Source organism: Amblyomma americanum, chromosome 3, assembly GCF_052857255.1.
Source record: "Amblyomma americanum isolate KBUSLIRL-KWMA chromosome 3, ASM5285725v1, whole genome shotgun sequence".
NCBI lineage: Eukaryota > Metazoa > Arthropoda > Arachnida > Ixodida > Ixodidae > Amblyomma > Amblyomma americanum.
In genome coordinates this window covers 198,167,673-198,195,644 of record NC_135499.1, presented here as the reverse complement: position 1 = coordinate 198,195,644, position 27,972 = coordinate 198,167,673, and the positions used below count along the sequence as shown (strand labels likewise).

Genomic DNA, 27,972 nt, shown 5'->3' with positions numbered 1-27,972 from the left:
AACCCAGGCTAATTTGTTAACCCCCCCACACACACACACACCTGTGATGCAGCACTAATCTGTACCTTTCTACCCTTGTGCTGTGCTGATGAACTTGAGAGGGCTCTCGCATTTACAAGTGTGAGCACGTGATGGTTGCACCCCCTCTTCCTGCCTTTTTCATTGTTTTCCCTACTATCGCAATGAAATGCTTGGACCCCTGTCAAAGAGGCGCTAAAATGCACAGGCCAAGCTCCTGCTTAATGTCAGTAATGTCAGGCCCCTGCGTAATATCAGGCATCTGCTGCCTCATACCATTTCCTTTTCTTTCCCAAATCCTAATCTGGCAATACCGACTTGAAACTACACCCACAAAACAAAACAAAAATAGCAACTGCCTCAGCTGCTGCACAATGGCAATTCTAATGATTCCACATGCTCTTGGTTCGCAACTAAAGAAACATAGATTTCAGCTTTTTGTTTTACTGATATTCAGATCAAGTGTGAAACATGTGGTGAAGTAGCACCATTCATGCTGCTTTGTGCATAGTGAAAATCAACTGCAACAAGAAAGAAACGTGCCAACAGCAGTTTAAACTTGTATATTTAATAATAATAATAATTATATAATAAAACATCTTATCTACTTTGTAGCTACTCAAGAAACCAAGCCAAATGCATAGGTCATCAGAGTCAGATACAAAGCTTGGGACACTTGAGGTTTACTTCCCAGTGTATTGACTAATAAAAAGAAATGAAAAGAAAAACATCTTGAATGCTGCAGACTGCGCTTACCGAGCAAGTACAATGCATTTTTTTTTTATGTAAGAGGTAAGAGTATCATTGTTATCACCACCCTGCTTCTCGGACAAACATTATCAAGTACGTGTAACATATGTGCATTTGCATCAACACTGGCACAAGGAATGCAATGCTCATATTTTCATTGACAGTAATAAAAAAAAAGCAATGTCAGCCGCAACAGTGGTCACTAACGGTCACAGCTGCACTTCGCAACATCTTCCAGTTTTTTTTTTTTTTTGCCAACAACCAAAACACTCCAAGCAGACACTTCCACCATATAGACCATGACAAATTTCAGGGAAGGGGGTGGGATGGAATGGGATGGGGAAGGGGTGGAATCCGAGAGAAAAAAAAAGCAACAAAAAGAAAAGTCTGCAAATGCCAACTCCACTGCTCTCTCTCCACTCTAAACCACATGACTAGTTCTGGAAAGCCAACATCATAACTCAAAACAAGGTGCAACCAATAAGTTTTTGCAGGTGCCCACAAAAGACCAACGCACCCTGCCCATAGTCAGTCCTTTCACATCTTTCTTTCCTTTTTTCCCGGCCCTCTCGTCTCCTTCACAGTGAACCTCGTAATCTTGTTGCACTGACGAGGTTAAGTCATCACAGCTGGTAATGCATGGACACAAAATTCTACTCGAGCAGAATCTTGGGGCACAGGCTCGTGCAGGAATGTATGAAAAAAAAAAAAAGAATGAAGAACAGCACAGCAGAGTGGTGCTCATCCATGGGGGGAACAACAGCAGCATATGAGGTAATAATGTGCTACATTATACGCCAAAAACTTCAGAGACCGGTAAGGAGCTAACTGCTTGTGCCACAAGAGAAGCAACGCATGGACTTAACGGAGCTCATATAGAAAGCAATTCACATTTTTACATGCTTCCTGAGGTGCACAAAGGTTTTTCATGTGCCTTGCAGGGTCATGGTTGTTGCGTTTGCAAGGCACCACTGCAAGTAGTGCCAAAGGACGCTATGGTAGCTGCCCTCGCTTGCCTTCATAGTCCGTGGTTGCTGCTCACTCACCAGTGAAGACTCTCGCATGCTAAGCTGCAGCGCAATACAGAGGAAATGGGTCGACCTTAGTTTACCACAACATGTGTGCTGGTATTGTGCACTTCAAGCAGGCGTTCACCAAATGCTGCAGTATGCTTGCTTTGCCATTTTTTATGCAATGCGGCAAAGAAGTCGCCATGAAAAAGTTTCACCGAGCTTTGTGCCTTACGCTGAGATAACCATTAAGACTGTACTGCTGAAAATGCTTGCCATGCCATTAATTAGCAAGCTTTCACCAGATCTACACGAGGCAAGTTAGCATTGTTCCTCCGCTCATGGCTGGCTAACAAACGAACACAACATTCCTGGGAATGCCACCTTGAGCAAAATTCACGGCAGTTCATGATTTGAGACAACACACGAGTTCATTCCTTTTCCCACACTACTCACTTCCTCTCTTCCTCAACATTACATAGCCTTGGCACACACTCACACCCTGGACAAAAATGAACAACAGATGACCAGGTGCATATGACCAACTACTCCAGTATTACAGTATCAGAGATAAAGAAGAAAAAAAAATTAAAACTGCCAGCAGCACACAATCACTTCCTTTAACATACACACCAACAAACATTACTAAGATGTGTTAGCCCAAAGATGATACGTAAGTGTTAAAAAGGTCTTTTCTAAAACCTATTGTGCAACATGATGTCACCGCCAGAAGCACATTGCACCAGTATCAATAATTGAACTTGATGTGCCAGGCTCAGCACCAACAATTTCTCTCTCTAAATACTAGCATCATTTGCCCATAAAGCACCCTTAGCAAATACTAGTTGAAACTAGCTCAATGCATATGACACATATAAAATGTAAGGCGGATTGAGGGTAGCATTTTCCCCACAAGCCAACAAATGTGTGCCTTTACAGACAGCCCTGGTAAATGCATGTTTGTACATGGCGTCCAACAAATTGTAACAAAAGGAAGTAGTAGTCAACGTTGGCAGATTGTACAAAAAGAAAATCATAACAGGAATTGAACAAACCACAGATTAACTCCTTCCGTAAGGCCACAAGTAACTCGCACACATCCTACAGGAAGGCCAGGGGAGGGAGACCATTGAGGGCATAGTCTCATTTACAAAACTGCTTAGACACAACACTAAGATTCGACAGCTCACGACAAAGATACAAAATGTGCACTTTTGCTGTCACACTAATGGAAGTTTGTCATCTCAAACCAAAAAACACCTAAAACAGCTCCCGACCAGGTGCAGAGATGCTCACGTTTACATGCTAAGAACAATATCGTATTTCTACTTCGTCACCAATGTCCTCCACTCAGCAAGGAAGACTAAGCTGTACAAGATGCCATTGTGAGCCCTTTCTATAATTAAAAGGTAAAACGAAACCACACACACTAAGGGCCCCCGTGATTCTAGCTAATGTGCATGAGCAACGCATGTGCATTTGGCATGTGACGAGTCAAACAAGTGCACTCTGCTTTGCCACTGGAGTCTCACATCACACTCCTACAAAAGCGTTTAAAAATGCTCATCATGTTTACATTTACACCTCATTAAAGCGCAATACAGTTGATTTAACAAAGGCACTTTGCTTCGTTACAGCTCTCTCAATCTCGTGCATCATTGGAGGTCTTATGAGCAGTGAAGACTGCAACGTACGCCGTTTTTGGATTTAGTCTTGAGAGCTGCAAAACTATTCAATACCTCAAAAATTTCACTGCTAAATCTACTTAGTCTTTGGTGATAACATCTCTGGATGATGCGACAGTCATTACCCATTTCGCCTCACAAGAAGTTCAGTGCTAGCACTTGTGCAATCCGCCAGCAAAAAATAATTTACTTTATGCAACTGAAAAAAGCACTTGGACTGTCACGGGCCTACATGGTGCAACACTAGACATTCACAGCTCCCAGCTGTATTGTATTGTAGCCACCACCCAAACTTTTCACAGGCACATAATCCGTCATCCGATGTGAAATTAAGCAAGAAGGACAATTAATTACATGCTGATCATTATGCAATGCCCATGTGCACGCTAGAAAACAGTGGTTGAAGCAAAGAAAACTCAGAATTTTCAAGCAATGGTGCAGAATGCTGTAAAAGTGCATAAATTTTTTTCGTGCTCATCTGCTTTTGACAGGCAAGGTTTGTCACCTAAAGGTAAGTAAAGAATGAGAGCAGAAATTAGGTCTCCCACACAAAAAACATTAACATGCTTTCACTATTCATGCAGCTGTTGCCTTGGATTTTATGGTTTATGGGGGTTTTAACGTCCCAAAGCGATTCAGGCTATGAGGAACGCCGTAGAGAAGGGCTCCGGAAATTTTGACCACCAGGGGTTCTTTAACGTGCACTGACATCGCACAGTACACAGGCCTCTAGAATTTCGCCACCATCGAAATTCGACCGCCGCGGCTGGGATCGAACGCGCGTCTTTTGGGCCAGCAGCCGAGCGCCATAACCACTCAGCTACCGTGGCGGCATGGCCAGTACTATGGAAATCGTGCAGCTATGAGAGATGAAAGAACACAATACCTTTGTTACACAGAATAGTTTTGCTAAGGGGGGGATGCAGGGATCAGAGGTGGACTTTTTATTTTTTGGCACAGAGCGATGAAATTTGGCAGTCTTTTTGAGAAGTACACCAAATGTATAAATATAAAATTTTGCTGCTACATCTTCAGTAGTTTTGACATTATAAAGTATTGTGTGCTTCATTAACATACCAAACTTGCAGAAAGCCTATAAAGTGACAACAAAACATGGTAGAAGCCTGCAGTTGCTCTTTTTTTCTACACAGAACATTACATCTGTCCTTGCATAATGCACTCATTACCGTCATGTCAAAGTAGTTGTAGAGTAAAATAAAAAATTAATTCAAAAATGTAGGAACGTCACTGCGTAAATTATTTATCTAGGAACACAATGCAACAAACCATACGAAAATCTGTGAAGACTGTCATGCGATGCTTTCTGCAAGCAGAGACATCAGGCCAAAATACCTTTTTGAGAAAAAATAACCAGCACTGAGGTTGCACCTACAGTCACGAAAACATTTTTTAAAGTCACTTCTGGGCTGGTTTCAGAGAAAAATTTTTGGATGTGAATAAAAAAAACTTAGATACCGAATCAGATGTTTTCTAAAATTCATTTTTTCGAGATTTTTGTGATTTGAACCCCGCATCCACCCTTAAGTGAATGATTTCAAGTCTGACAGTGGAGAAAAATTAGCAAATACTATTACCTCAAACATGCATGAAAAAGGCTACATTAATTTGTTATCCAAAAAATGCATGGAAGAAAAAAAGCTCTGGAGGGTGCGTCCGGTGATCACCTTGAAGCCTAGTCATAAAAATAAAAAGTAAAAAGGAAAGAGTCGGTCCAACACACATGAACACACCATGTGATAGCGTGCGATGATATCTATGTGCGGAGAAGCATGGAAAAACTGACTGCAGATGCCCGTACTAGCCGCAAAAACATTAGGGACTAACTCTGAGAGTGGAAAACCGGAAGCGGGAACGACTTCATGAGCACTTCGCTTGCAAAGGCTGATCATCGCGTGACATCATGCTCTCTCCAGAGTTTTTTTTCTTCTCTCCATGAAAAAAATGCCGTGCTGTTGCAATTTTTCGCTGGCTTGATATTTCTCAAATTAATAATATAATGCATTCTTTGCCCGTGTTATATGAAAAACAATGAATACAACATTATATAATAAGTTATGTTTCAACATGCTCTTACTGTCGGCAAACAGCCTATATTGACATTAATGGTACTGGTATTGTATGCAAGCCTTTCCTGTTTCCTGAATGCTGGTTTAAATATTAAACCATGACAATCAAGGAGAAGGAAATATATATATATACAGCCTACATTAGCAAATTAAACATGTCAATATTCTAGGCTGCAAAAAAAAAATTATAAAAGGGAGCCCTATTAGCATGCCACATGGTCATGCGTCTTACTAATCCGTAGAAAGTTCCTCATTCCAACTTTTATTTCTAATTGGCACAGTCATGAGCTAATGACGGAAGAGAAAACAAATGCTTAAATTCCACAACAGGAGCAAAGCAGAGTGAATTTTCCTCAGGCATGCTTCACAATCTCGGACAAAAGATTGACGGACATTGCTACACAAGCAACATTTCAAAGGTATGCAACAATTGGATGCATATGTTGCTGGCTTTTTCACATAACTGGATAGGAATGACTGCTTATCACCAGACTGGCTGCAGAAAGTCACACATGATGAATTAACATGTGAAACAATTCTTTATGTATTGCAGAATAATATACAGAAAAATCTAAGTTGTTTGCTGCCTTCTGACAGACGGGAAAATGAAAAAAAGAAAGCTTTAAAAAAAACTGCAGCTGAATGTACACGAAACTCACAAAACACATCACATTCCTGGTCCATACAACATTAAAAATGGGAAATTTTTTGGCATGACAGTCCACACACAAAACCTGCAATATGCAAATGGTGGCAAACTGCACTTCCGTGCACAGGATGCAAGGACTTGTGACAGAACCATTCGCACTAGATGGCAGTACGTTTATAAAGTCATATTATATGGTAATACGCCTTGTGATGCAATTTTAAAGATTAGCTGAGCCAAGCAACATTCATGCTTTGCAACAAGCCCAGGCATCACTGTGTGCAAACAGTTCTGTCGTGCCATAATGTCGCACAAATTATATGCAGGTGCTACGTGGAACTACGTCACAACTTGTAGGAAAGTCTACTGGCAAGTTTCACATTAATGAAAGGTAGACCAGCAAACTGAAAGAAGCATCATCCATGCGCACTATACCTACAAATGACCAGCAATGCATGTGCCCTCTGAAATATCATGCACATAGCAGCCATGCTCTTCAATGCACTAAGTGCAGCCTAGCCAAGATTTAAGTCAGAACTCATACAAACCTGGCGCAGCACACAATCGCTTCTAGCTCAAAATTGCTGCCATGAGCACCCAGTGACTTGAAAATTGCAGTTACAGTGATAAAACCCCAAGGTTAAGTAAAAAATCTTGGCCAAGAGCGCGTACAACCGCACGCACCCATTTTACTGCACTGTTGGCACGCACACGAATCACAAACAAATGGCAACAGTCGCTTCACCAGTGCTTTTTGTTTGTGCATTTGCCATCAGTAAAGGAGGATATAAAGCTGCAGTAATCAAACACGCATGAAGACATTCACACATTGTGTAGAATCACACTCAATGAACCATGAGGGAAACATAAAATGAAAAACAACCAACATACTACGAATGATGCACTGCCCAACGCACAGAGACGGAACAAAGTGTAGCTGGAGCTGCTACTCCACAAAAAATGAGCTCATCATGCTGGCTTCCCTCGTGCCACGCGCAGAAAAGAAAATAAAAGAACCCATCGCATCTTTCTCTCTCACGTGCTCCCTCTGCTTTGTCTTCAAGTGAGAGAAAAACAGGGAGAAGTGACACAGTTTGTGTGTGTGTTTTATGTGTGTGCGTGCGCAGAAGTCCCTTCTCTTCTCAAAACAGTGCCTCTTCATCTTCAAGATGACGTGAAGGCAAGTCCTCATTCGTTTATGCTAATGTCGCTTGGAGTTACGTGACCTGCTGTTGGCTATGAGTGGTCAGTCATCACTGTCGCTGCCAGATTCACTTAAGTGCAGATCTTCACCTGCAAAGTAAAAAAAGAAAGAGTGGGGGGGGGGGGGGGAGCCATTAACACAAGCAAGCACAAAACCTTTTAGAAAACAATATGCAGCAGAAGCAGCTAGTAGTAACACCTGTTTTCTAGCAAAGCACAACAAGGGAACAGTGCTCATAAAATCTCCTGTCGCAACCTATCTTCCCATCTTTCCATCTACAGACCATCTTTGTTGCACTGAAATTCTTTGCTTCCAGGTAAGTGCTGTCTGCAGTGCATTAAAAAGTGGGAGCAATCTCTTGGTTCGTTAACTCAGATAAGATGCTTTAAAACCTTGCTGGGAACATCAATACCAGCATGATCTGAATGAGCGCTGTTGTCTAAATGTGCGAAGCTTGCAACTGTGTTTTTAATGTGTAGCCTTCAACTGTGTAAAATACTTTAAGAGCTGCACTTGTAGATACACTTGTTAGGGCACTCATTCTCGCAACTTCTCTGATATACAGCAGACTCCCGTTAAGATGAACTCAGTGGGACTAATTCTTGGACACGACGAATAATGTGAAAGCATTTGGTTGGTTTCCTACAGACTAAACGTAGAAAGATAAAAAGATAAACTACTTTGAGTGTTCCTCATTTAAGAAGAGCTGCCTCAATGACAATGAACCACGACGATTTCGTGAATGATACTCGCAGAGCGTCGGTGAAGCACTGTCAAGGCAAGAAAGCTTCCCTGTACATTGGTGCAAAGTGCTGTTTTTGCCGAAAAGCGTTCTTGCGGGGAGTTATTCTTGCTGAGAAGCGTTCTTGCACAGAAGTGGTCTTGCCGAGAAATGTTCTTGCTGAGAATTGGCACAGAGATCTGGCTCTGCGTCGCTCGCGTCATGTACTGAATGCTGTCTCCCTCGAGACAAAATGGAGAGTAGGCGCAGGGTACACCTGCATGCTGCATTTAGGCTCAAACAGTTACTCAAATGATGCGTTGTCGCAACACGCATTTTTGTAGTATAGAGATTTTACATGGCCACATATTGGTGCCGCATGCACGTTGCTTGCAGCGTAAGGAAAGACTCGTGGTGCACCTGCTCGTGGAGTTGGTAATGAATGGCTACACTGCAAGTGAGATAATCGAGAGAAAAAGAAAGAAAGGTGCTCATGTGGTTTCAGAGCCTGTATTGCATGGCTAACCAGCTGGCAACTTTTGAAGCACTATGAGCCAAAGAACAAAGCAAACACACAACCAGAGGTCACTGTAGAAGAAAGACACACAGTGGAAACAAAAACAAGAACAGAACAACGCTATGTTCAAATGAGATGATGTGAGCTTGATTCAGGTCCTTACTCTACAGCTAACTTCATACATAGTAATTTTATTCATTGTTCTCATTTAACAGGTGCACCTTGCATGAAAAATTGGTAAATTGGTTTTTGAGGAAAGGAAATGGCACAAGAACTGTCTCACCTATCTCTGGGACACTGGAACTGTGCCATAAGGGAGGGGATAAAGAAGGCAGTGAAAGAAGATAGAGATGCTGTAGTCGAGTGGAGGTCCCCAGAATAATTTCAACCACCTGGGGATCTTTAATGCCCACTGACATGATATAGCACACCGGCGCCTTTTGGGTTTCGCCTACATCTCAACGTGGCCACGTGTCCGGTTCGAACCTGGGTACTCCGGCTCAGTAGACCAGCACCTTAATGACTGAGCCACCGTGGCGGGTCACTTTGCATGCTCATTTAGCCTTTTTGGTCACACTTCTGATAACACAAACAAAATCTCATGGTCCCATCACGTTCATCTCAAAGGGAGACTACTGCAGCTTTCTTGATGTTCGCCTGCATTGATACATTACTGCAGTTTAATTACAATGACGCTATTTTAACCGAAAACAGAGCTTTTATAAGGTAGGTTAAAAATAACATATGCGTGTTGCCATCACCAGCTGATTTAGCAAGCAAACTGTAGTGTATCGACATAGTTTCTTGGGTGCTGATCGCAGAGGGTAGGCCGCACCGATGTACGCTTCAAAATGATGACCATGGATTTCTTTTTTTTTTGGTGTGGACATCACACATTTGAATTGAGGGGCGGCATAATTTTTAAATGTAATTTTCTCTGTAATAAATGCACAAATTGCTGCCAGGCGAACAGAAAGAGCTATAGAATGGGTTTTTGCTAAGAACAAGTATTAGTGATGATTATGGATGTTTATGGCAAAAGGGCTTGTTTGTTTGTAGGAGTCTAACGTCCTAAAGTGACTAGAAATTCGACTCCAACGAAATTCGACCGCTATGGCCGGGACCGAACCCGCGTCTTTCGGGTTGGCAGCTGAGAGTCATAACCACTGAGCCACCACAGCGGCCCAAAGTGTTCTTGACTATCTCGCCAAAGACTCTGGACAATGAACTGAAATGCTTCATTTTCATTCAACTCATCATGAAGGTCTTTTTCAACAAATAAGAGGTCGTACAATTTAACACTCTTAGTTCAATATAAATGCAGTATGAGACACTGGCCAGCAACCTTATTCAGTGTGTTTGCACCTTTATGACTAACAGGTCGATCAGTCTGAAATGCAAACAGGTTTTTTGCATGCCTTGTGACACTAGGTGCATTTCGACAGCTGCTCAAAAATATGAAATTAGTAAAGCGAATCTTAGAAGAAGAAAGGAGGAATGAAAGAGCATAATTTTACATAAACATGGCGAAACTGTTCTACAGAAAATAAAAAAATAAATACTTACTCAATTGGCTATACCTGGGCATACTTGAGAAGGAAGCATTACTGGAGTGCTGGCCGTTTGTTCCATTTACCGTTGCTGAAAAAAAAAAAGGAATAGAAATGTAAAAACTACGGCAGGACTTTAAGGGGACATAATGCAGAAACTACTAGAGCCTATGTCATAGTCGGCTATTCAAAGCGTATATTAGATATCATACCAATACATTTATAATCCTTCAGCTGTAGACTTAAAACTGAATTTTAGGCTCATGTTGCGATGTTTTTTTCCCTCACCTATCAAAAACTCAGTGTACATAACCCTGTAAACACTTCACCAAATGAATAATAATTAATAACTGGTTTTGGGGGAAAGGAAATGGCGCAGTATCTGTCTCATATATCATTGGACACCTGAACGCATAGGAAGGATAAAGGAGGGAGTGAAAGAAGAAAGGAAGAAGAGGTGCTGTAGTGGAGGGCTCCGGAATAATTTGGACCACATGGGGATCTTTAATGTGCAATGACATCACGCAGCACACGGGCACATTAGCGTTTTTCCTCCATAAAAACGCAGCCGCCGCGGTCGGGTTCGAACCCGGGAACTCCGGATCAGTAGTCGAGCGCCCTAACCACTGAGCCACCGCGGCGGGGCTCACCAAATGCTACAAGCAGATTAAAAACACAATTCTTCACTTTAAACTGCAGACTTCCACATATATCCACTTGCTTGAAGTACCAACAAACTATCACACATTCCATCACATATATCCACAACATCACATACATTTAAATATGCAGGAATTCGCTTGCTCAAGCTTAGCTTTCTTCTTTGATAAGTAATCTATTGGGTACCTCCATGTCAAAAAGCAGATCTCAGTCACTGTGTGATGCACAAATAGTTTGTAGAGAATCTTTCCTGTTGCCCTTCAATACTGTAATTACTACCATAGAAGGTTACAAAATCACTCAAGAATTTTTTCAGTATAAACAGCCATTAGTGGTATAAAATAAATCAGTTGCGTCAAATGAGACAGCTCTAGCCCCACTATGGATATCCTTCAGCTTGAAGATAAACCACCTTGAAAGGCTGAGTAAGCAATGAGCAGCAGCAGCTGTAAGTGGCAAATTTATTGGTAAATTGACTCTTGAAGCACCGATTACTTGCTTTCCTTGGCTAAATTCATATCAGAGTGCTTGCGAGGGTGAAAATTGCCTTGCAAGATCGAGAAACCCTACCGAACGAGAAACTGCGTTATGGTTTACGGGGGTTTAACGTCCCAAAGCGACTCCGCACATGAGGGATGCTGTAGTGAAGGGCACGCTGTACAATTTGGCACAGCAATTTTCGGCAGAAACACTACAGCTAAAAAGTAAACTTCTTCAATATATTTAATCATTCAAGTGAACAAAATACAAAAATACTCTCGAGTAACTGCATACAATGTTCAACAACGTGGTTGAAGTTGCCTCTGCCTATGTATCGGTACAGTTCTAATCTTTGGGTAACGTAACCCGGAACACACAGCAAATCAGCAGCTTTCATTCAACAATTTCTTCACGACTAAAAAATAGTAGATTAATTCATTACCAAACAGCATGAGCATGCTATGATAAACTTTCATCCATGATTGAAGGAAGCCCTAAAATGACTACAGACAGGTGAGAACAGCTGCAGTGAAAGAACTCCAGGACATTTCAAAGCAGGCATTAACAAACTGCTTTAGTCCATAATTTCTGTCACATTTTGAAGGATCACGTAACTAGGTACGCATACGCATCCAAAATTAGACACAGAAAAACCACAGACTCACCATGATGACCCCTGGAAGAGTGGGAAGGCTGAGAAGAAGAGTTTTTCTGTGGCGGCGGTGGTGGAGCATCCTCGTGTTCAGAGTCGCTAGAGTCTGAGCTGGCAGAGCTCTTGCTGGTGGAGTTGCTCGAATCACTTGAGTCTGAAAGCACGCCCACATCAGGAACTTCTTCCGACTCTGCACGGGCACAACAGGGCCTCGAGTTAGATGAATAAGTTCACTTAAATGGCTTGCTTGCTTATGCTACTCAAGCTGACTGAATGGCGATTACTTTTGCTGGTGGTTCTCTCTAGCAGATTCTCTTTTCCAAATGCCCAACATACAAACCACGGACTTCTGTCTAAGGCTTCAATAATCAAAAAACCCTTGATTTTAACACTGCCTATACCTTTGCAACCATAGCTGTACATATTATGGCTAGAAAGTATTCATAAAACGGCTGCAATTAGTTACGGATCACTGAAGGTTATATTTTTCAGGCAACTAAGATACAGCTACACTACAAGCAGGTAGGAGGTCCTGATACAGTCACGGACTCTGGGGCCTCCTTCTCTACATTGCTTTTTGTAACTACCAATACTATGTTATGAATAAAACTATCGATTTGTGATTTTAATCCCTCTTTAATGCACTGTTACTGCCCCATGCCCCTGGAATACAGAACGGGGAACATTTTCAATAGAGAGTGCATGAAACATACATAGTCAACCACAGATATCAAAAGGATACCTAAAAATTACAAAGGAACCAACAACATGAAGACTAGACATGATAAATGAAAATGACTTCCCACAGCAAGGTGAACAGAATCATAAAATACTAGACATTAAACAATACAAAATTCGCTCAACGTTTTGCTTTTTTGCACTTAAGAGCCGAATAAATTATGAAATTATGAATAACATCTAGCCTATCTTTGAGCTATGCACAAACAAATTGCTGGAGCGACACCACTAGATACGTGTACACATATGAGAACTCTTAAATAATAATGATTGTGAAAACTCTATGGGGCCAACAGTTCACAATGCAGTATGCTTTTGGTGTTATATATTTGTTGGTCCACACACTGTTGCTGTATCACAGATGATGCAGCGCAGCAACAATTTGTGTAGGAGTCTGTTGGTTACAAAAAAATCAGCTGCGGTTTAACTACTGTTGAATATGGTTAGAGAGCGAAAGCCGTGGCATATCGGGCAACTAGGCACGACTTGGCACCTGTAACGTTGAGTGCGTTCCGTTCCGCATACTGGATACGCAGCACACCCACCCTGGCAGGTGGAAGTTAAAGTAATGGTTGAATGGGAGAGGTTGTTGTTCACCCAGTGAACGCTGCGGCCTATTGCTGCAGTGCCACGGGTCTACCACAAAGTTGTCAGCGCTAACGCATGCAGCCCACATGTCTCTCTCTCTCACCATTGCCACATTGAGGCGATTGAGGCGTCCATTAACCCAGGGAGCCTGTTATGTGCCCTTCCTTTCCTCAAAATCATCAGCCAATGCAATGAACGCCAACGGCCTATAGCTTCAGCGCCGTTTCTGCCACAACATTGTCAATGCCAATGCATGCAGGGCAACATCTGTCACTACCACCAGCCACGTAGCTTAAAGTGCGACTCAGGTGTCCACTGTCCCAGGGGACCAGTTATGCGCCTTTCCTTTGCTTTCGAAGCATCACGTGGTTGCGACATCACACTTGCAAGGCCAGTTTCTCGGAGCTGAGTCTGCTCACTGCTGCTAGGCCAGTAAAGCTTTCGCTTTAAAAAACTAAAAATGTTAAATGCACAAAGACTTACCCAGGCCAAAGCTGCAATAGTAATACAAAATTAGGCATAAAGCAAAAAAATAATTCTATCTTTTAGACCAAAGTTTAGGGGAATCCCCCAGGGCAGAGTTGATTTGCAACATTTTAAGGTGCTGAACCATTGCAAGGTATGGCACATTGTAGTTAATAAAAAACAAATCACCTACATCTTCCATCTTGTGAGAACCAGGCACAATTAAGAAACTGCATTCAGCAAGTATGTGCAGGTGCAAATATACTCTACACATAAGTAAACAATGTAACACAAGCTTTTTGGGCAAGTTGGATCAAATTTGCATAGTGCAGCATAAAAAGCGAAATTCTCAAGGATGTGTAGTGTGTCTTCCTTGCAATGTGCTCTCCATGCAACGCACTCTCCTTCCAATGAGTGCTTCCACAACGTGTTCTCTACGGAATGTATTCTTCATGGATTTGTGTTCTCCATCCAATGTGTTCACCCTGCAATTCGCTCTTCCTGCAACTTGCTCTCCATTAAGTGTGCCCGTTCTGCAATGTGCACCCCCGTAATTCGGTCTCCCTGCAATGTGTCCTTATGTCAGTGTGTAATGTGTCCTTCCTTGTGAATGTCTTTTCTTGCTGCAGTCGTGACCAAGCAACCAGGGTATTCACCTCAAGCTTTGAACACCTGCAAGAATTCTTTCTCCTGTATTGCTGATTTTGTTGTATTTAAATTCTGCATGCACATTATTGGATCCTGAGCTCAGCTTTGCATATTTTTTTGGCGGAAATGACATACAGCAGTTTTTGGAGTCCAGTCTTCAGAAGACTCAATCTAACTGCATGCGTCATAGATTTCAAGTTTCCTGACCCCGCGCCCACACTGTCACCTTTGCCACTTCATTTTTCCCCTGCGCTGCTGCAGATTGGAACGACCTATCTAACGGCATAGCTGCCATCATGGCCCGTCCGCTTCCCCCGAAAATGTTACAAATCACCTTTTTGTTGTGCTAACACTTAGTCATCATAATGTTTGTTCCTTTTACTTATGTAATACCTCTCATAGCATCTTTAAGGTAATAAAATGAAATGAAATCCCAGCTGGTTCAAGCAGCTGAGTGAACCAGTGTAGCCACTGACTGGAAAAAGGGAGTGAGCTCACTGCCCATTGTGGATTCAATTCTTCACTGATAGATGGCAACACTAATCCACTGGGCTGGCTGAATTGGGTGCACTCGCTTCTTTGCCTGGGCTCACCAAGAACAGCACTTTATAATGTTGACTAGGGAAGTACCGATACCAAATTTGTTACCACATGCAGCAGACCGAAATATCTGCATTGAATTCAGCAAAAGGATCGCATTATTGAAAAAAATTTTTAGACAGATACACACCCCATATGTATAAGCATCAAAAGAAAATATGATGCAATGGGAGACACTGGATACAAATATAAGTCGTACCCCGAAAGTAATTTGTGCTCCAATTTCTCGTCTTATGCCGGGTGCTTCTGATGCCACAAAAATATGAGTTACAAAGCACCAGAAATTGCTTACAACTGTGACCAGAAGTTACCAAACATTAGGAACAGGCAAGGTTCATTACAGTCGAATCCGTATACATTGAATTCTAACAAAAAAAATGCCGATGAGTTCGATATAAGGTGTAATTCAATATAAAAGTAGCAGTAAATTTAGCAACATACAAACATACTGAGATGCAAAAAATTTCTCTTTGACAGCCACTTACTGCGCATTACTGAGCGAAATAGTCAACTTTTTAATGTTTTCTCATCTTTATCGCCTCAAAGAGACACATTTTTCAATGCTATCGCTGGAGTCGAACAGCTGAGACTGCAGCCTTCTATCGATGTGCAATACCAACGAACCATGCTGAGTGCACGGAGCACGTCGAAGCTTGTGGGCACAGGTTCTCTCCAGTCCTCGTCACAATTCGCATCAGTGGTGTACTGGTTATCTGCGATGTTGGCAATATTTCCAAGCTCTCCCGTGATCTCAACGTCATTGTCCACGGAGACAAAGTCGCCTAGACCTGCCCCATCACAAATAGCACCAGCAAATTCGGACAACTGGTTCCACAAATCATCAAGACCCACGACAGCTTCACCGAGCTCACACGACAAAAAATTTGCTCTGGCTTGTTTGGGAAAGCAGACGCCAGAATGTCAGAAGCACATCTGTACAGTTTCAGTTTTTGATATACAACCCACTTAGCATAGACAGGCCACCTAAGAGGTCGATTTTTGGGTCTCTTCCAGTCCTCTGGCTCTGCAGGAGCTGTTCAATCAGACATTTCCTGAAGACCAATCTTCACTGCAGGGATTATCCCCTAGTCGAAGGGTTGAAGCACCGATGTTGCGTTCGGCGGCAGGAAGTGAAGTGCACTGCTGTCAAAACTAGCACTGCAGTGGTGCGCACAGACATAGAGATCTTGGCCTATCAGGTCATCGTTCCAACCCTTCAGCCACTTGACAAAAAGTTCACAGGTCATCCACGTTCTCCGATTGGACCTGTAGGTCACCAGAACCAAAAGCGCGTGCTGCAAGCGTCGCAGAGACTTGCTTTTTCAAACCACGAGTGGCCGATGTTTCACTTTGGTTTAGGGAGTTCCCAAAGCAACTTAGACTATGATGGATGTCGTAGTGGGGGGCTCTGGATAATTTCAACCACCTGAGGTTCTTCAACGTGCACAGGCATTGCACAGCACACAGGTGCTTCCATCCAAATGCGACCACAGTGGCGAGGATCAAATCTGAGTCTTTGAGGTCAGGAGCTGAGTACCATAACCACTGAGCCACCGTGGCGGCTTGGTCGAAGCTTCGTCGATCAATCCACGTTGGTGGCGAGCAACTTCGGATTTCTTCTCTCCTCGCTGAACTTCATAATTTCCAGTTTCTTGGAAAAGCGGATGTTTCGCAGCTGGCATTGCATGCACATATAGACAACGAAAACCATGTGATATTGCGGACAACGGCATGACGCACCAAACGTACAAACTGCATGCAACGCTTTGAAAACGCATATTCTAGTTGGCTGGATACATGCCTGCCACCTAAGTCATGGAAAATTTGTGTTATCATTGGTCTGTGCGTGCTACCTAGCAGCAATAGCACCCGTAGGTCTATGTGGAAACGCTAACCTTCGGAGATTTTGAGGGAAAGCCAGCTTCTTGAGCTGCCTGGTGATGGCCAAAGTTTGACCTATTGGATGTGGCAGCTAATTTTTGTATGATATAGCTGTAAATTTTCCTACACATTCACATTGTAGCTTTACGTGCTCAGAAATTATTTTGTATAACGGATAATTCGATCTAACCGAGTTCGATATAATCCGGTTCAACTGTAAATACTAGGTTGACACCATGCACTTACGTTTAGTGATGAGAATGCCAACAAAGTTTTATGAAATACACTTACACGAAATTGATTATAAGTGAGATTTACACTGCCTTCCAGCTCATCTCACACTAACAGTCAGCCACAGCTCAAGTAACTTACCAAGAGCATCCCAGTTGCAAATCTACCTGAGCCTTATGTGTGACATCTTGGCAATACAGGATGAGAGTGACCACGGTTGCCAATCTATTTAATTACAGCCGCTTATTCAAACACTGCTGCCTTTTTGATATTGCACGATGCACACAATAGCATTTTGAGCGTGGAAAGTTTGCATTTTGTCAGAGAGATAACAGATGGTATGTGAAAGCGGATTGCATTACAGCAAATTTAAGTGCCACTGTTTATTGCATGACTTTGCAAACAGGCCTAGTGGTATGGTATGTGGGGTTTAATATCACAAAGCTATGCACATCGGGTACAAGAGACACTGTAGTGGAGGGCTCTGGATTAAGGGGGAATGTAGGTTTCAAATTGCAAAAATCTTCTAACAACTTTAAGTTTAGAAAACAGCAGATTCTGAATCTAAAAGGCCTTTTCAATCACACTCCAAAAAAATTTACGCCAGAAACCGCCTTAAAGTGACCCTAAAAAAAGTTTGTGACTGTGGGTACCAAAGAAACCTGGCTGAAATTTATGTGAAAATGGCCGACTTCCGAGTGTGATACCTTCGCTTCTGCACTGCTGCTTGCGACAAGTTTAGTATCACTGGAAAGCTTGTTTCACCAAAGTTCTCTTCCCATTAGAACCACGTGTCTACAATAAAAATAAGCACACAATCATTAGAAATGTGGCGGCCTTTACAAACCCATTGCCATGAACTGTTCGTGCAACTTCAGTGCCAGGTTTGAAAATTGGAAAACTGAAAATTGGTTTTTGAGGAAAGCAAATGAAGCAGTAACAGTCTCACATATCACAGTGGAAACCCCAACTATGTCTAAGGCAATGGATAAAGGAGGCAGTGAAAGAAGAAAGGAAGAAAGAGGTGCCGTTGTGGAAGCCTCCCAGAATAATTTAGACCACCCGGGCCCCGGAATTTCGATGCGCTTGGAATTAAACCCGGGTACTCCGGCTCAGTAGCCGAGCGCGCTAACCACTGAGACACTGTGGCGGCTTTTCTCAAAAGTGTTTTTCGACACAACTGCTCTGCTTGCAGAAAGTGTGGCAAGACAATGGCCTGATCGATTTTGATGAGGTTTGTTGCATTGTATTTCTTGATCAATTGTTTATGCAGTGACTTTCCTGTATTTTTCAATTGCTCTAATTTTTTACTCTGCAACTATTTTGACGTGGCAGTAATGAGTGCATCATGCAAGCATGGATATAATGTTCTGTGCAGAAAAAAATCAGGTTGATTAAAATATTTAGAAAATGTCACGGCATGAACCATTCATTTGGCAAAAATTTATCAGTGACTCTAGGTTCCTACCATGTTTTGTTGTCACGCCAGGCTTGCGACAAGTTTGGTATAGCAATAAGCACACAGAAATTTATACGTCAAATCTACTGAAGGTATATCGTTGAAAGTTTGTATATAATCATTTAGTACACTTCCCAATAGACGTGCCAAATTTCATTGTTGTAGGGAGGAACGGGAGGAAGACGACAACGGTCAAGACTCAAGTCTTCATCGCCCTCTGATTCCTTGACGGGTGCAACTAAAGGTATTTCATCACCTAGGCCAAACAATATAAAATTTCACCTCCTAAAACCATGTCCCCCATAATTTCCACCACTTGAAGTTCTTCAACATGCAAACATTGCACAGCACATAGGTAATTTTGCATTTTTCCCTATCAAAATGTGCCCAGCATGGCCAGGATTTGATCCTTTAACGTTGTGCTATGGAGCTGAACGCCAGTGCTGCTAAGTCACCACAGTGGGTATGAAAACAGGCCTAAATCATTACCAACAAAAATGTTTTCTCCCCTTATGGCTTTTTGACGACTAATCTTGCAAGCTTGGCAAATAATATGCAAAAAAGCCGATATCAGAGATTGCCCAATGCCTGGCTAGCCATTGGGACACTGGCACGCAACTGGCACAACAGAGGTGTGTGGACCCAGAAGTTAGCCACCTATGACTACCTGTATGCCCAGTCATGCAGCAGTATACACCACGCTAACCAGAAATGAAACCAAAGCAGGTCATAATAAATGACTCCATAATGGATGCTGCAGCAAAAGCAGGGCCTGACATTGTGCAATAAAGCAGGAGGAAATTCAACTGAAAATGTCAAATCAGGAATGGTTCAAATAGCAGTTAATTGTTTGTTTGCCCATAAAAGCATAGCTTAGATACATTTGCACTTTCTGCAGTTTCTCTGGTTACAATCACCTCTCTGCATAAAATATTCAACATAGAGCTTGTTTTGTTACTTTAGGTAGGTGTGTCCCGCTAAGCATGGTCATGGTGGCCTTATGACTTTTTTTCACTTTCAACGAAACCTATCAGAGACGTAGAAAAGAATTAATCTTAGTTTTGTAATTAACAGGGTAGTATTTTCTTTTTGCCAAGTATAATTGTCACAGAAGGTGGAGAGCAGTACTTTTGCTATTGAAATGACCTACAAAATAAAAGCTAACATATTTTATTAGCTAAAACTTTGCCTCATAACTAACAACTAATTTTTTGCACACACAAACTCACTATTTTCACTAATAAATACAGAACCTCTTAAGAACGCTTTAAACAATTTTTTTCTGAATTAGCCTTCGTCCACGGATTTCCAGCGCTTCACAGCTTAGTAAAATGTTAAGACTAGCAGATTATTTTCATAAAATCATAGACAGTAAAAATTTATTATCTCAAAAGTGTTAATATTTGAGTACAAATTAGGAAGAAAGTATAGTTTGCTTGTCTTTTATTTTAAAATTTCACAAAATGCTCATAAAAAAGCGGTAAATCTAAGCAGCAAAAACATGCTGCATTTTTTTGTTTTATGCGGCATTTCAACCAATAGCAAAACTAAACTTTTTTTTTTTTCTTACACCACATTCCATCTTCCTACTGCTTCAACAGCATTCAAAGTAATATATGGAATTCGGGTGTCCTCTATGATCAGTGCCATTTTACTAAAGTAGGGTACAATTTAAAAAAAAAAAAAAACATCATTGGTAATATTGGGCTACAGCGTGCGCCACCCTGTACTACTCCGCTGACTTATTACAACAGTAAATAAAAATCCTTTTTAAATGTTTGACTGTATCAAACAAGCAAAGGGCATCAAAACTGTAGAGCTCATAAAATTTTGTCTTGTGATTAGCTTCTGGAGCCGGGCACAACGCTGCATGCTGCATCCCCCCCTCTAGCGAGGAAGTCGTGAGGGAGACGAGCAATCTGAAGTGAGACAGCTAGGTGGTATGCAGGGTGGATTGAGGACGTCAGGGAAAGTCTGTTGGCAAAGCGAAAACGAGGCCGGGTGGAGCTGCCGGTAAAGGCCTCAGGCTTCGACTGCTTGGCCAAGGCTTAATCGGGCTGGCCGAGGAACACGCGGTGAAGGTGAAGGCGAACGCACTTGACGCCGGGTGTCCAAGTGTGAGCGGCAAGGGGCAGAAGAGCCACAGCGGCGACAAAAGGCATCTGAAAGGGTGCTGTAGACAGGTGACGTGTTGGCACGACAATAGTGCGGCGAAAGCAGCCTGTAGTGGGCCGGCCGCAGAATGTGATGGGTGTCCGGAAGACAGCGATCAGGAAGGTCTGGCCCAGATGAAGGCACTGCAGTGCATGCTTCCGATACTGTTGGACAGACCAGGCGGGGGCCAGTAAAGGTGATGGCGGGCAGCGTGGTCACTGTGGCAAGCACAGAGGACGCTGCTGAAGCTGCACAGTCTTTGCAGGCCGGGACATTCGGTGCCGGTGGTAGGGAACTAACGGTGCAAGACGGACGAGAAGACAGGGCCGTCGCCACCACTGAGTCTGGATGAGAGTTTGGCTCAAGGGCAGTGTGAAAATGTTCACTGGGTGGTGAGGAAGATGGTATAGGCACGTGGGCTTCGGCAAAGGGGCTTGAATCAATAGTAGGCAGGTTGTGCGGCTCCTCAATAGTGGCAGTGACAGAATACGAAGGCGTCGCAGCCGGTGAGAAGGCATGGGATGGTAAGGAGACAGGAGGCAAGAGTGATGGAACAGATGCCGGAGTTGTGGTCACAGTTGGTGGTGTCGCTACCTGCGGCTTACAGCGGGATCGGAAATGCAGGGAAGTCGGAGCCTTTAAAGACTCCTGGCATGCTGATGTGCTGGCCATAAAGAGGTTGTCCGGGGCCGTGGACAGCGGCACATCCCAAGCACGGTGGTTGCTTGAAAAGGTGCAGGGTTGCGAGAAGTGGCGAGTTCGGGAAGCATAGTGCGCGTGGGACGAGCAGCGGCGACGAGACAAGGGGGAACGGCCTTCCCTGCGGAATGCCTCATAGTGCCGAGACTGGGATGAGGCGCCAGCGCGATGTGCTTGCAGGACAGTACTGTCGGAAGGCAGCTTGTCGATCTCGTGGCTCAGCGCAGCAATGGAGGTGAGTAGCCGGTCTAAGCGGTCGCCGGTGGCTGATCGAACAGATGTGACAGGAGCGGAGGAATAGTGAACCGCAGGCAAGACGTCCATGAGTTGGTCAGCCATTTGGACCAGTGAGGCAATGTCTGCCGTCAGCACATTAAGGATCATGCACATATGCTCAGGAAGGCGTTGCAGGAACAGTTCCCGCAGCAGCGATGTGTCCATAGACGGAGAATGGTTAGAGGCCAAGTGCATCATACGACGCAGGAACTTGGTGGGCTTGTGGGCTCCGAATTCTTCCGTCTCAAGCAGGTCCTGCAGGTGACAGTACTCCAATTGAGAAGTGTGTAAAATGAGCGCTGGTCGTAAATGGTCGTAGGGCAGGGAGAGCAGAATGCCTTGGACAACCGTAGTAGTGACAAGAGGGAGAGCACCGATGACATGATCGTACATGTCCTTCTCAGACGCGATGCCGCTTAGGCGAAACTTGGACTCGATGATCAGGAACAAGAGTCTGAGTCCGAGGGCCAGAATTCAGGCAGCTGGAGCACAGAGACGTCAGGTTCATGCGGGGGCGGCAGCGGGGAGGACAGAAGCGACGAGGCAGGGAAGAAAGCTGTTGCCATCGCTTACAGGATCTGTGGCAGGCGTCGAAGGCAGCCGGGTTCTCGAGCCGCGCGCAGCGGTAGGTGTAGGCTGAGGTAGGTGCAGGCCGGGAACAGAGGCGGGGCATCTCGAAGTACGGAGTCACCAGTTCGTTGAAGGAGCATCCCAGACACAAGCCGAAGTGTGTCTGGTGTCCACAAATTTATTAAGAGGATTCATTCAGCCAGGAGGGAGCAGAGCCTCCAGCAAGCAGAGTACTTAATAATACGCTAGGTCAAACTTCTTCACATAGTACATCTTAAGGTCAGAAAGGTCCTGCGCAGAAGTCGGTAAAAAGGCCTTTCTATACACTAGCATCATGCGGTCATCACCAAAGTAAGGCTGAAAGCTGCTAAACAAGGTTCAATTACAAGCAAAAAAAATCAAGAATATCTCTGGCAATCACTAAAGTCTGTGAAGCAAATTGTGCTCGCTCGAAAAAAAGAAATGTAAAGAAAGTTTCTATGTGGCTTCAATATTAAACCCTTTGATAATCAGACAGTTCATTTTAACAGAATTCAATTGCAAACAGGCATCCTGGTTGACCTAGAACAAATGAAAATCACATGCCTTCGGGTATGTGTTGCTTCACAAACCATGATTAAGCAACCAAGACAGTCTGTATTGATGCTACCAGAATACATTAGCCATTTTCTAGAAAGAAAAAAAAGGATCCATGCAGCATGTAGATGCTATGAAGCCATGTAGCTAACTTGAGACCAGTACTCACAAACAAATCTAAAAATGCAACTAGCACCAGGGCAGACACAATCTATTTAAGAACAGTCACACACCCCCTGGCTTTCGTTACCATTTTGAAGCCTAGCTTCTCCATGAAAAATTTTAAACTGTTGTTGTTGTTGTTTGTGATCGATCCAAGCCTGTTTTATATTCAGCCATGTGCCTGTTTAGCCTGTAAAATTATGATAAGCATATGCAGGCAACGGTAAAATTTCCAACCAAGTGCGCCACAAACAGCAGCAGCTGACTTAGAGCGAACTGACTTAGACAATAGGAAACTTGGCTTGGGAGCCAAAGAAACGCCCGTACCATGTAAGGTCTCGGTGGTGAGCAGTGGCATACTCTCCCTGCTCGCCGAAGGAGCCCGGCTTGACGAGCCACCTCCTTCTCGAGGTGTCAACAGGGTTGGCATGGAAGGGCTGCTCTGGCTGCCAGGGGGGCTGCTCCGCTGTGTCTGCGGCTGGCTTGGAGATATCCTAGGCTGCTGTTGGCTACTGCGTTGCTGCTGCTGTGACTGTGACTGCAAGGGCCCATTTGGGGAACTTGAAGACCAACTGTGCTTGCCATTTGCCTGCGGAGGGGAAAGCTTCTGGGGGGGAGAGTGCTTGCGCGAACCAGCGCCACTGCTGCCGCTGTCAATGGGCGTGATGGGCCGTGGCTGGATCTTGCTGCTGCCCTCAGCCCTGCATGGACAAACGCCTGACTCAGCAATCACCGCAGTTTCGCATGAGCGAATACGGTGAAAAACTTGAGAACCATATTTGTGGAAACCATTATTTGCAGATGACAGAGAAAAGAAAAAGTACAATGGAACCATAGCTTTCCTGCCAACATAAGCTCAACACTGGCTGAAGGTGAATGACCAAAGGTGATAAAGCTGCAGCGCAAGACTTCATGTTGTATATTACACCTTCACTCACACAAAAAAGAAAAATATTAATTTTACAATAGCAGAAACTATTTCAAAACAAGACATGAAAGTGACAATGCTGCAAAAAATTTCGAAGTTCACTTATGCAACAGCCACCAGAGCCTCATAAAGAGCCTACTGATTGTGCACACAGTGTCCGGCAGATTAGCTGCTGTACATGCTGGTGAGAGTCAAAGATCATGCTTTTCATCCCTGCAGCACTGTGCAGGCACTGACATTTTCATATGCACTAATGAATGTTCTGCTGTCATCAAAACAAGCAGAAGTACAATCTTTGTTAATGATGAGAGCAGTAACGATGAGGCGGCGGCAACTGACCGTCATCCTTCGCACGGAGGCGCGAAGACTGCTCCCTCAGTTGAGGGTGCTGCAACAAAACGCAGCTGGGCATAGCCAAAACAATGCCAGCATTCACATCTACTACAGCAAGCAGATAATTTTCTCACTAGTCCTTTACCTTCCAACAGCTGCATCATAAACGTGTACATAAGAAGTTGCATTGCATCACAATCCTGTCTGATCAGGCAATTTGCTTATGTCAGGGTAGCATCTGCTACTACAGCTCTATCATAGAGTGGAAATAAATGACTGAATTATGATATACACCAAAAGTGCCCTGTACTGCTGACTACTGCTGTGGTGCACCCAAAACATGAATCTACTCGTACCTTAAGCGCAAGCAGGTAGTTGAAACCTCAAAATACTAAACATTATTTGCGATACTTTCAAGCGTAAAAATAGTATCGGTCCCTTTCATTTTCACATTATTTGCGATACTTTCAAGCGTAAAAATAGTATCGGTCCCTTTCATTTTCACTGAGTAATTGAGTAAGCACAGAAAGGGTAAGTAAGCATGAAATATTCTGTCCATAGTGTACCCAAACAAACTGTAGCCAGTCATCGCCACAACACTGAGGCTTCACTAACGTCCAACAAACATTGGTGCCAGTTGCATGTGCTGCGAATATAGCCAGATACTTAAGCCATACAGCCAAATACACATAGAGTTAAATGCTCTTCAATTTCCCCACCTGCACTTGTTGCTAAGGTTACGCACTATCAAGCAGCATTTATTTCTCCATATTATCACTACTTCTGCGACTACCTATTAAAACCGCCACAGCGACGCACACCATCCCTGTGCACTAGATTCTTCATCCATCGGCAGCACTCTAGACAATGAAGTTTGCCAACTAAACTTGAACCAATATGATAGCATGCCTGTCAACATTGTGCCCTTTTAGTCTTTTTTGGATTGATTTATCATTTCAGTGACCAATAAATTATGGCATTTAGTAAGTTCACAACACGTTGGCCAAATAAAAAGTTTGGTACACAATTACAATAATGTCATGCAATGGATAGAGTCATAAGTGAATGGCTGTGGGTAAGTACAGAAGGCTATAAAATGTTGGACCAGTTGGTGACACATTACTGAAAAGGTTTAGCGTGGAAACAAAAGACAGACAAGTTAGCACTCATGCTGCATGCCCCACTGTCGTCTCGTGTTTCTGTGCTAAACCAAATCAGTCAGCTAATATAAATATGAAATGATAATTTTGTCACCGTACCAACAATGCAAACCATTTAGTTAAAAAAAAAATGCGGTCTGCCATAACTGATGGTTTCACCTACATGAGTGACAACACTACAATGGCATGAACAACGGTGCGCTTTATACGCTGGCTGTGACATTTGCGCCTGCTTTCTGCAGCCTTGTTAACAAGACAAAGCAAATGAGGGATGTTTAGAAAATGATGACTTGAAACACATGGAGAAAGCAGTGTTTTTGCAAAATGTAGATGAAAAAAAAAAGGACATTCAATTGAATTAATAGTTCTCCAAAATACCAAAATAAGGATGAAAAATGAAGAAACCACGTCAATGTCTTCTATTCCAGGCTTTCTAAGATGCCATGCCTTCACACTTTTTTCTCTCTTTTAAATTGTACAAATGCACTTCATTCTAGGAAATTTTTGTCATTACAAGTGTGCAAACAGGCCTGTCAGTGGACAACTTCATTGGCTAAAGGACGCGACTAATTTGTTCTAGCACAAGCAGAGGTGCTGCAAGAATAATTTAACACGGGCATGCTACCAGGTTTATCCGGAAGGCTTCCAGCTAAGCCAGTTTGGCTCTGACCTTATGGACACGCCATAGCTAAAACAGAGATAAATACAAAGGGAAAAAGGAGTTTGTCCTTTTAGCCTCTTGTTTGTGTCTACATCTACAATATGTTTTCAGTTTATGCTACATCACCTGCCTATTACCAAGGCCAGAACCTCAAAAAAGAAAAAAAAGATTAGAAAACATAAAACAAGAGCTAGGGCTGTCAGACAAGGCAAGGCAGAGCATCATCACCTGGTCTTCTTGAGCTGAATGTTACAGCTGAGCCTTTCGAGCGTCACCTCACCGGTGACATTGTCGACGACCAGGACACACTCCCGCTGGTAGGGCCGCTGCGAGCCCTTGAACACCGTGTGCGCCGTGCCGGAGCCCTGGGACAGAGGGTTCTGCAGGTGGCGCAGGGCCCCCGCGGCGGAAGCGCACCGCTCGTCAGCCACAGCGCGCACACAGAGGGAGACCACCACTCGACCAGCAGATGGGAGTGGGTGCAGGCGGGAGGCGCACGCAAGCACACATCACTGCACAGACTAGCTACGCCACAAAAGCGGACACAGTAGGTGGACTGTGTAGAGGGCAGGTGCAGAAGGGGGGAAGTGGGAAGGGGGGGGGGGGGGTGATTCTGGCTCCCACCTCGCCTTTGCCGGCAAAAAGGCGGCTTACTGAAGTAAGCAGATCTATTCACCTGACGTCTTTTCTTGATTTTTGTGGCAAAAACAATGAAAGAAAACGTGATGTATTATGACTATGGTATTGCGCTATTAAGTAGCAGTCTCAGGTAGCACCAAATGTTATTTATAACGTTACTTTTTTGTTTTGGTCAAATGTTGGTATATTGGTCTTAATGTCGCTTTCTTCTAACGGTTCTGAAATGCTCCAAATAAATGGAAAACCTTGTCCTTACCCTAAATAAACATTAAGGCAACATAAATGGAACTTTCTCTAGAATGGGAAACTAATATCTTGCAAGAGCAGGCAGGTGTATCAATTATGAAGGTACACAACTTAATGCTTTGCGAAGAACAACAGGGGCGACATTTGAGCTCTACAATACACCATCCAATACATGCAACTCTTTTACCACCGAATGAATAGCATATAGGGACAAGCTTATATTGGTGAATGGGTAATAAACATAAAGTTTTCTAACAGAATAACAGGGCTGTGCATGCAGTTTATGGCAGGCACAATCTAAAAGATTTGTTACAAAGTATGGGTAGTTGAAGAATGCCTTTACTGCGATAACAGTGGAAAAATTCTGGAACACAATGCCTGAAACATTTGTAATACTGTTTTATAGTTATAATTTCACCATTATAATAACATTCACAGTAATACATTAAAACAATGTAGTTTGAACATTAAACTAATGTTTGTTTACAACATATTACGTTATTTGTTAATTTTAAGATTAAAATGTTCCAATGTAACAACTAAGGTTGCTGTAACTTAAACAATTTTTGCAACATTAATTTAATGTTCAGTGCTACCTGGGCTCGCTTGGAAAACCCGCAGTCTTTGTTTGAGCCATGGACATTAGTTCAAGAGAAAATAAATGGCTCTGCACAAATATTCCTTTGGACAACAATGCTGCAAGAAAGCTCGAAAGACCATAAGACTGTCTGGATGTGCGTCAAATTGAACATAACCCTTGCAATGATTCATAAAATATAGCTGCACACTAGCACCCTGGCTAGAGTGTGCGTCCGACTATTTTAGGCAACGGAATGACTTCATATGAACACAATTTCTAATTCATCAACAATAATGAAATGTGCACAATATCAGGGCAAGTTTGAAGCTGGTTGAAAAGGCCATGCACGGAGTGGCCTGTGCATTTTAGCCAAGGGCACGATGCCATACCCACACACA

The 27,972-nt window shown here is 43.3% G+C and overlaps 1 protein-coding gene across 4 annotated transcripts in view; it reads right to left on the bottom strand.

Annotated features, from left to right (window-relative positions):
• Positions 1-566: 566 nt before the first annotated feature.
• The window catches only part of LOC144125822 (uncharacterized), a 145,361-nt gene continuing 117,955 nt past the window's right edge, over positions 567-27,972 (bottom strand). Inside the window, exons 3-7 of one of the 4 annotated variants that reach the window (XM_077659539.1) lie at positions 26,338-26,489; positions 23,355-23,728; positions 11,994-12,134; positions 10,205-10,279; positions 567-7,489 (exon numbers count right to left, since the gene is read on the bottom strand). In XM_077659539.1, the coding sequence (XP_077515665.1) occupies positions 7,443-7,489; positions 10,205-10,279; positions 11,994-12,134; positions 23,355-23,728; positions 26,338-26,489 (789 nt within the window). In that variant the 3' untranslated portion in view covers positions 567-7,442. Of the gene's footprint in view, positions 7,490-10,204; positions 10,280-11,993; positions 12,171-23,354; positions 23,729-26,337; positions 26,490-27,972 lie in introns of all 4 variants that reach the window. The other 3 variants (XM_077659540.1, XM_077659537.1, XM_077659538.1) reach the window with 3 other exon arrangements.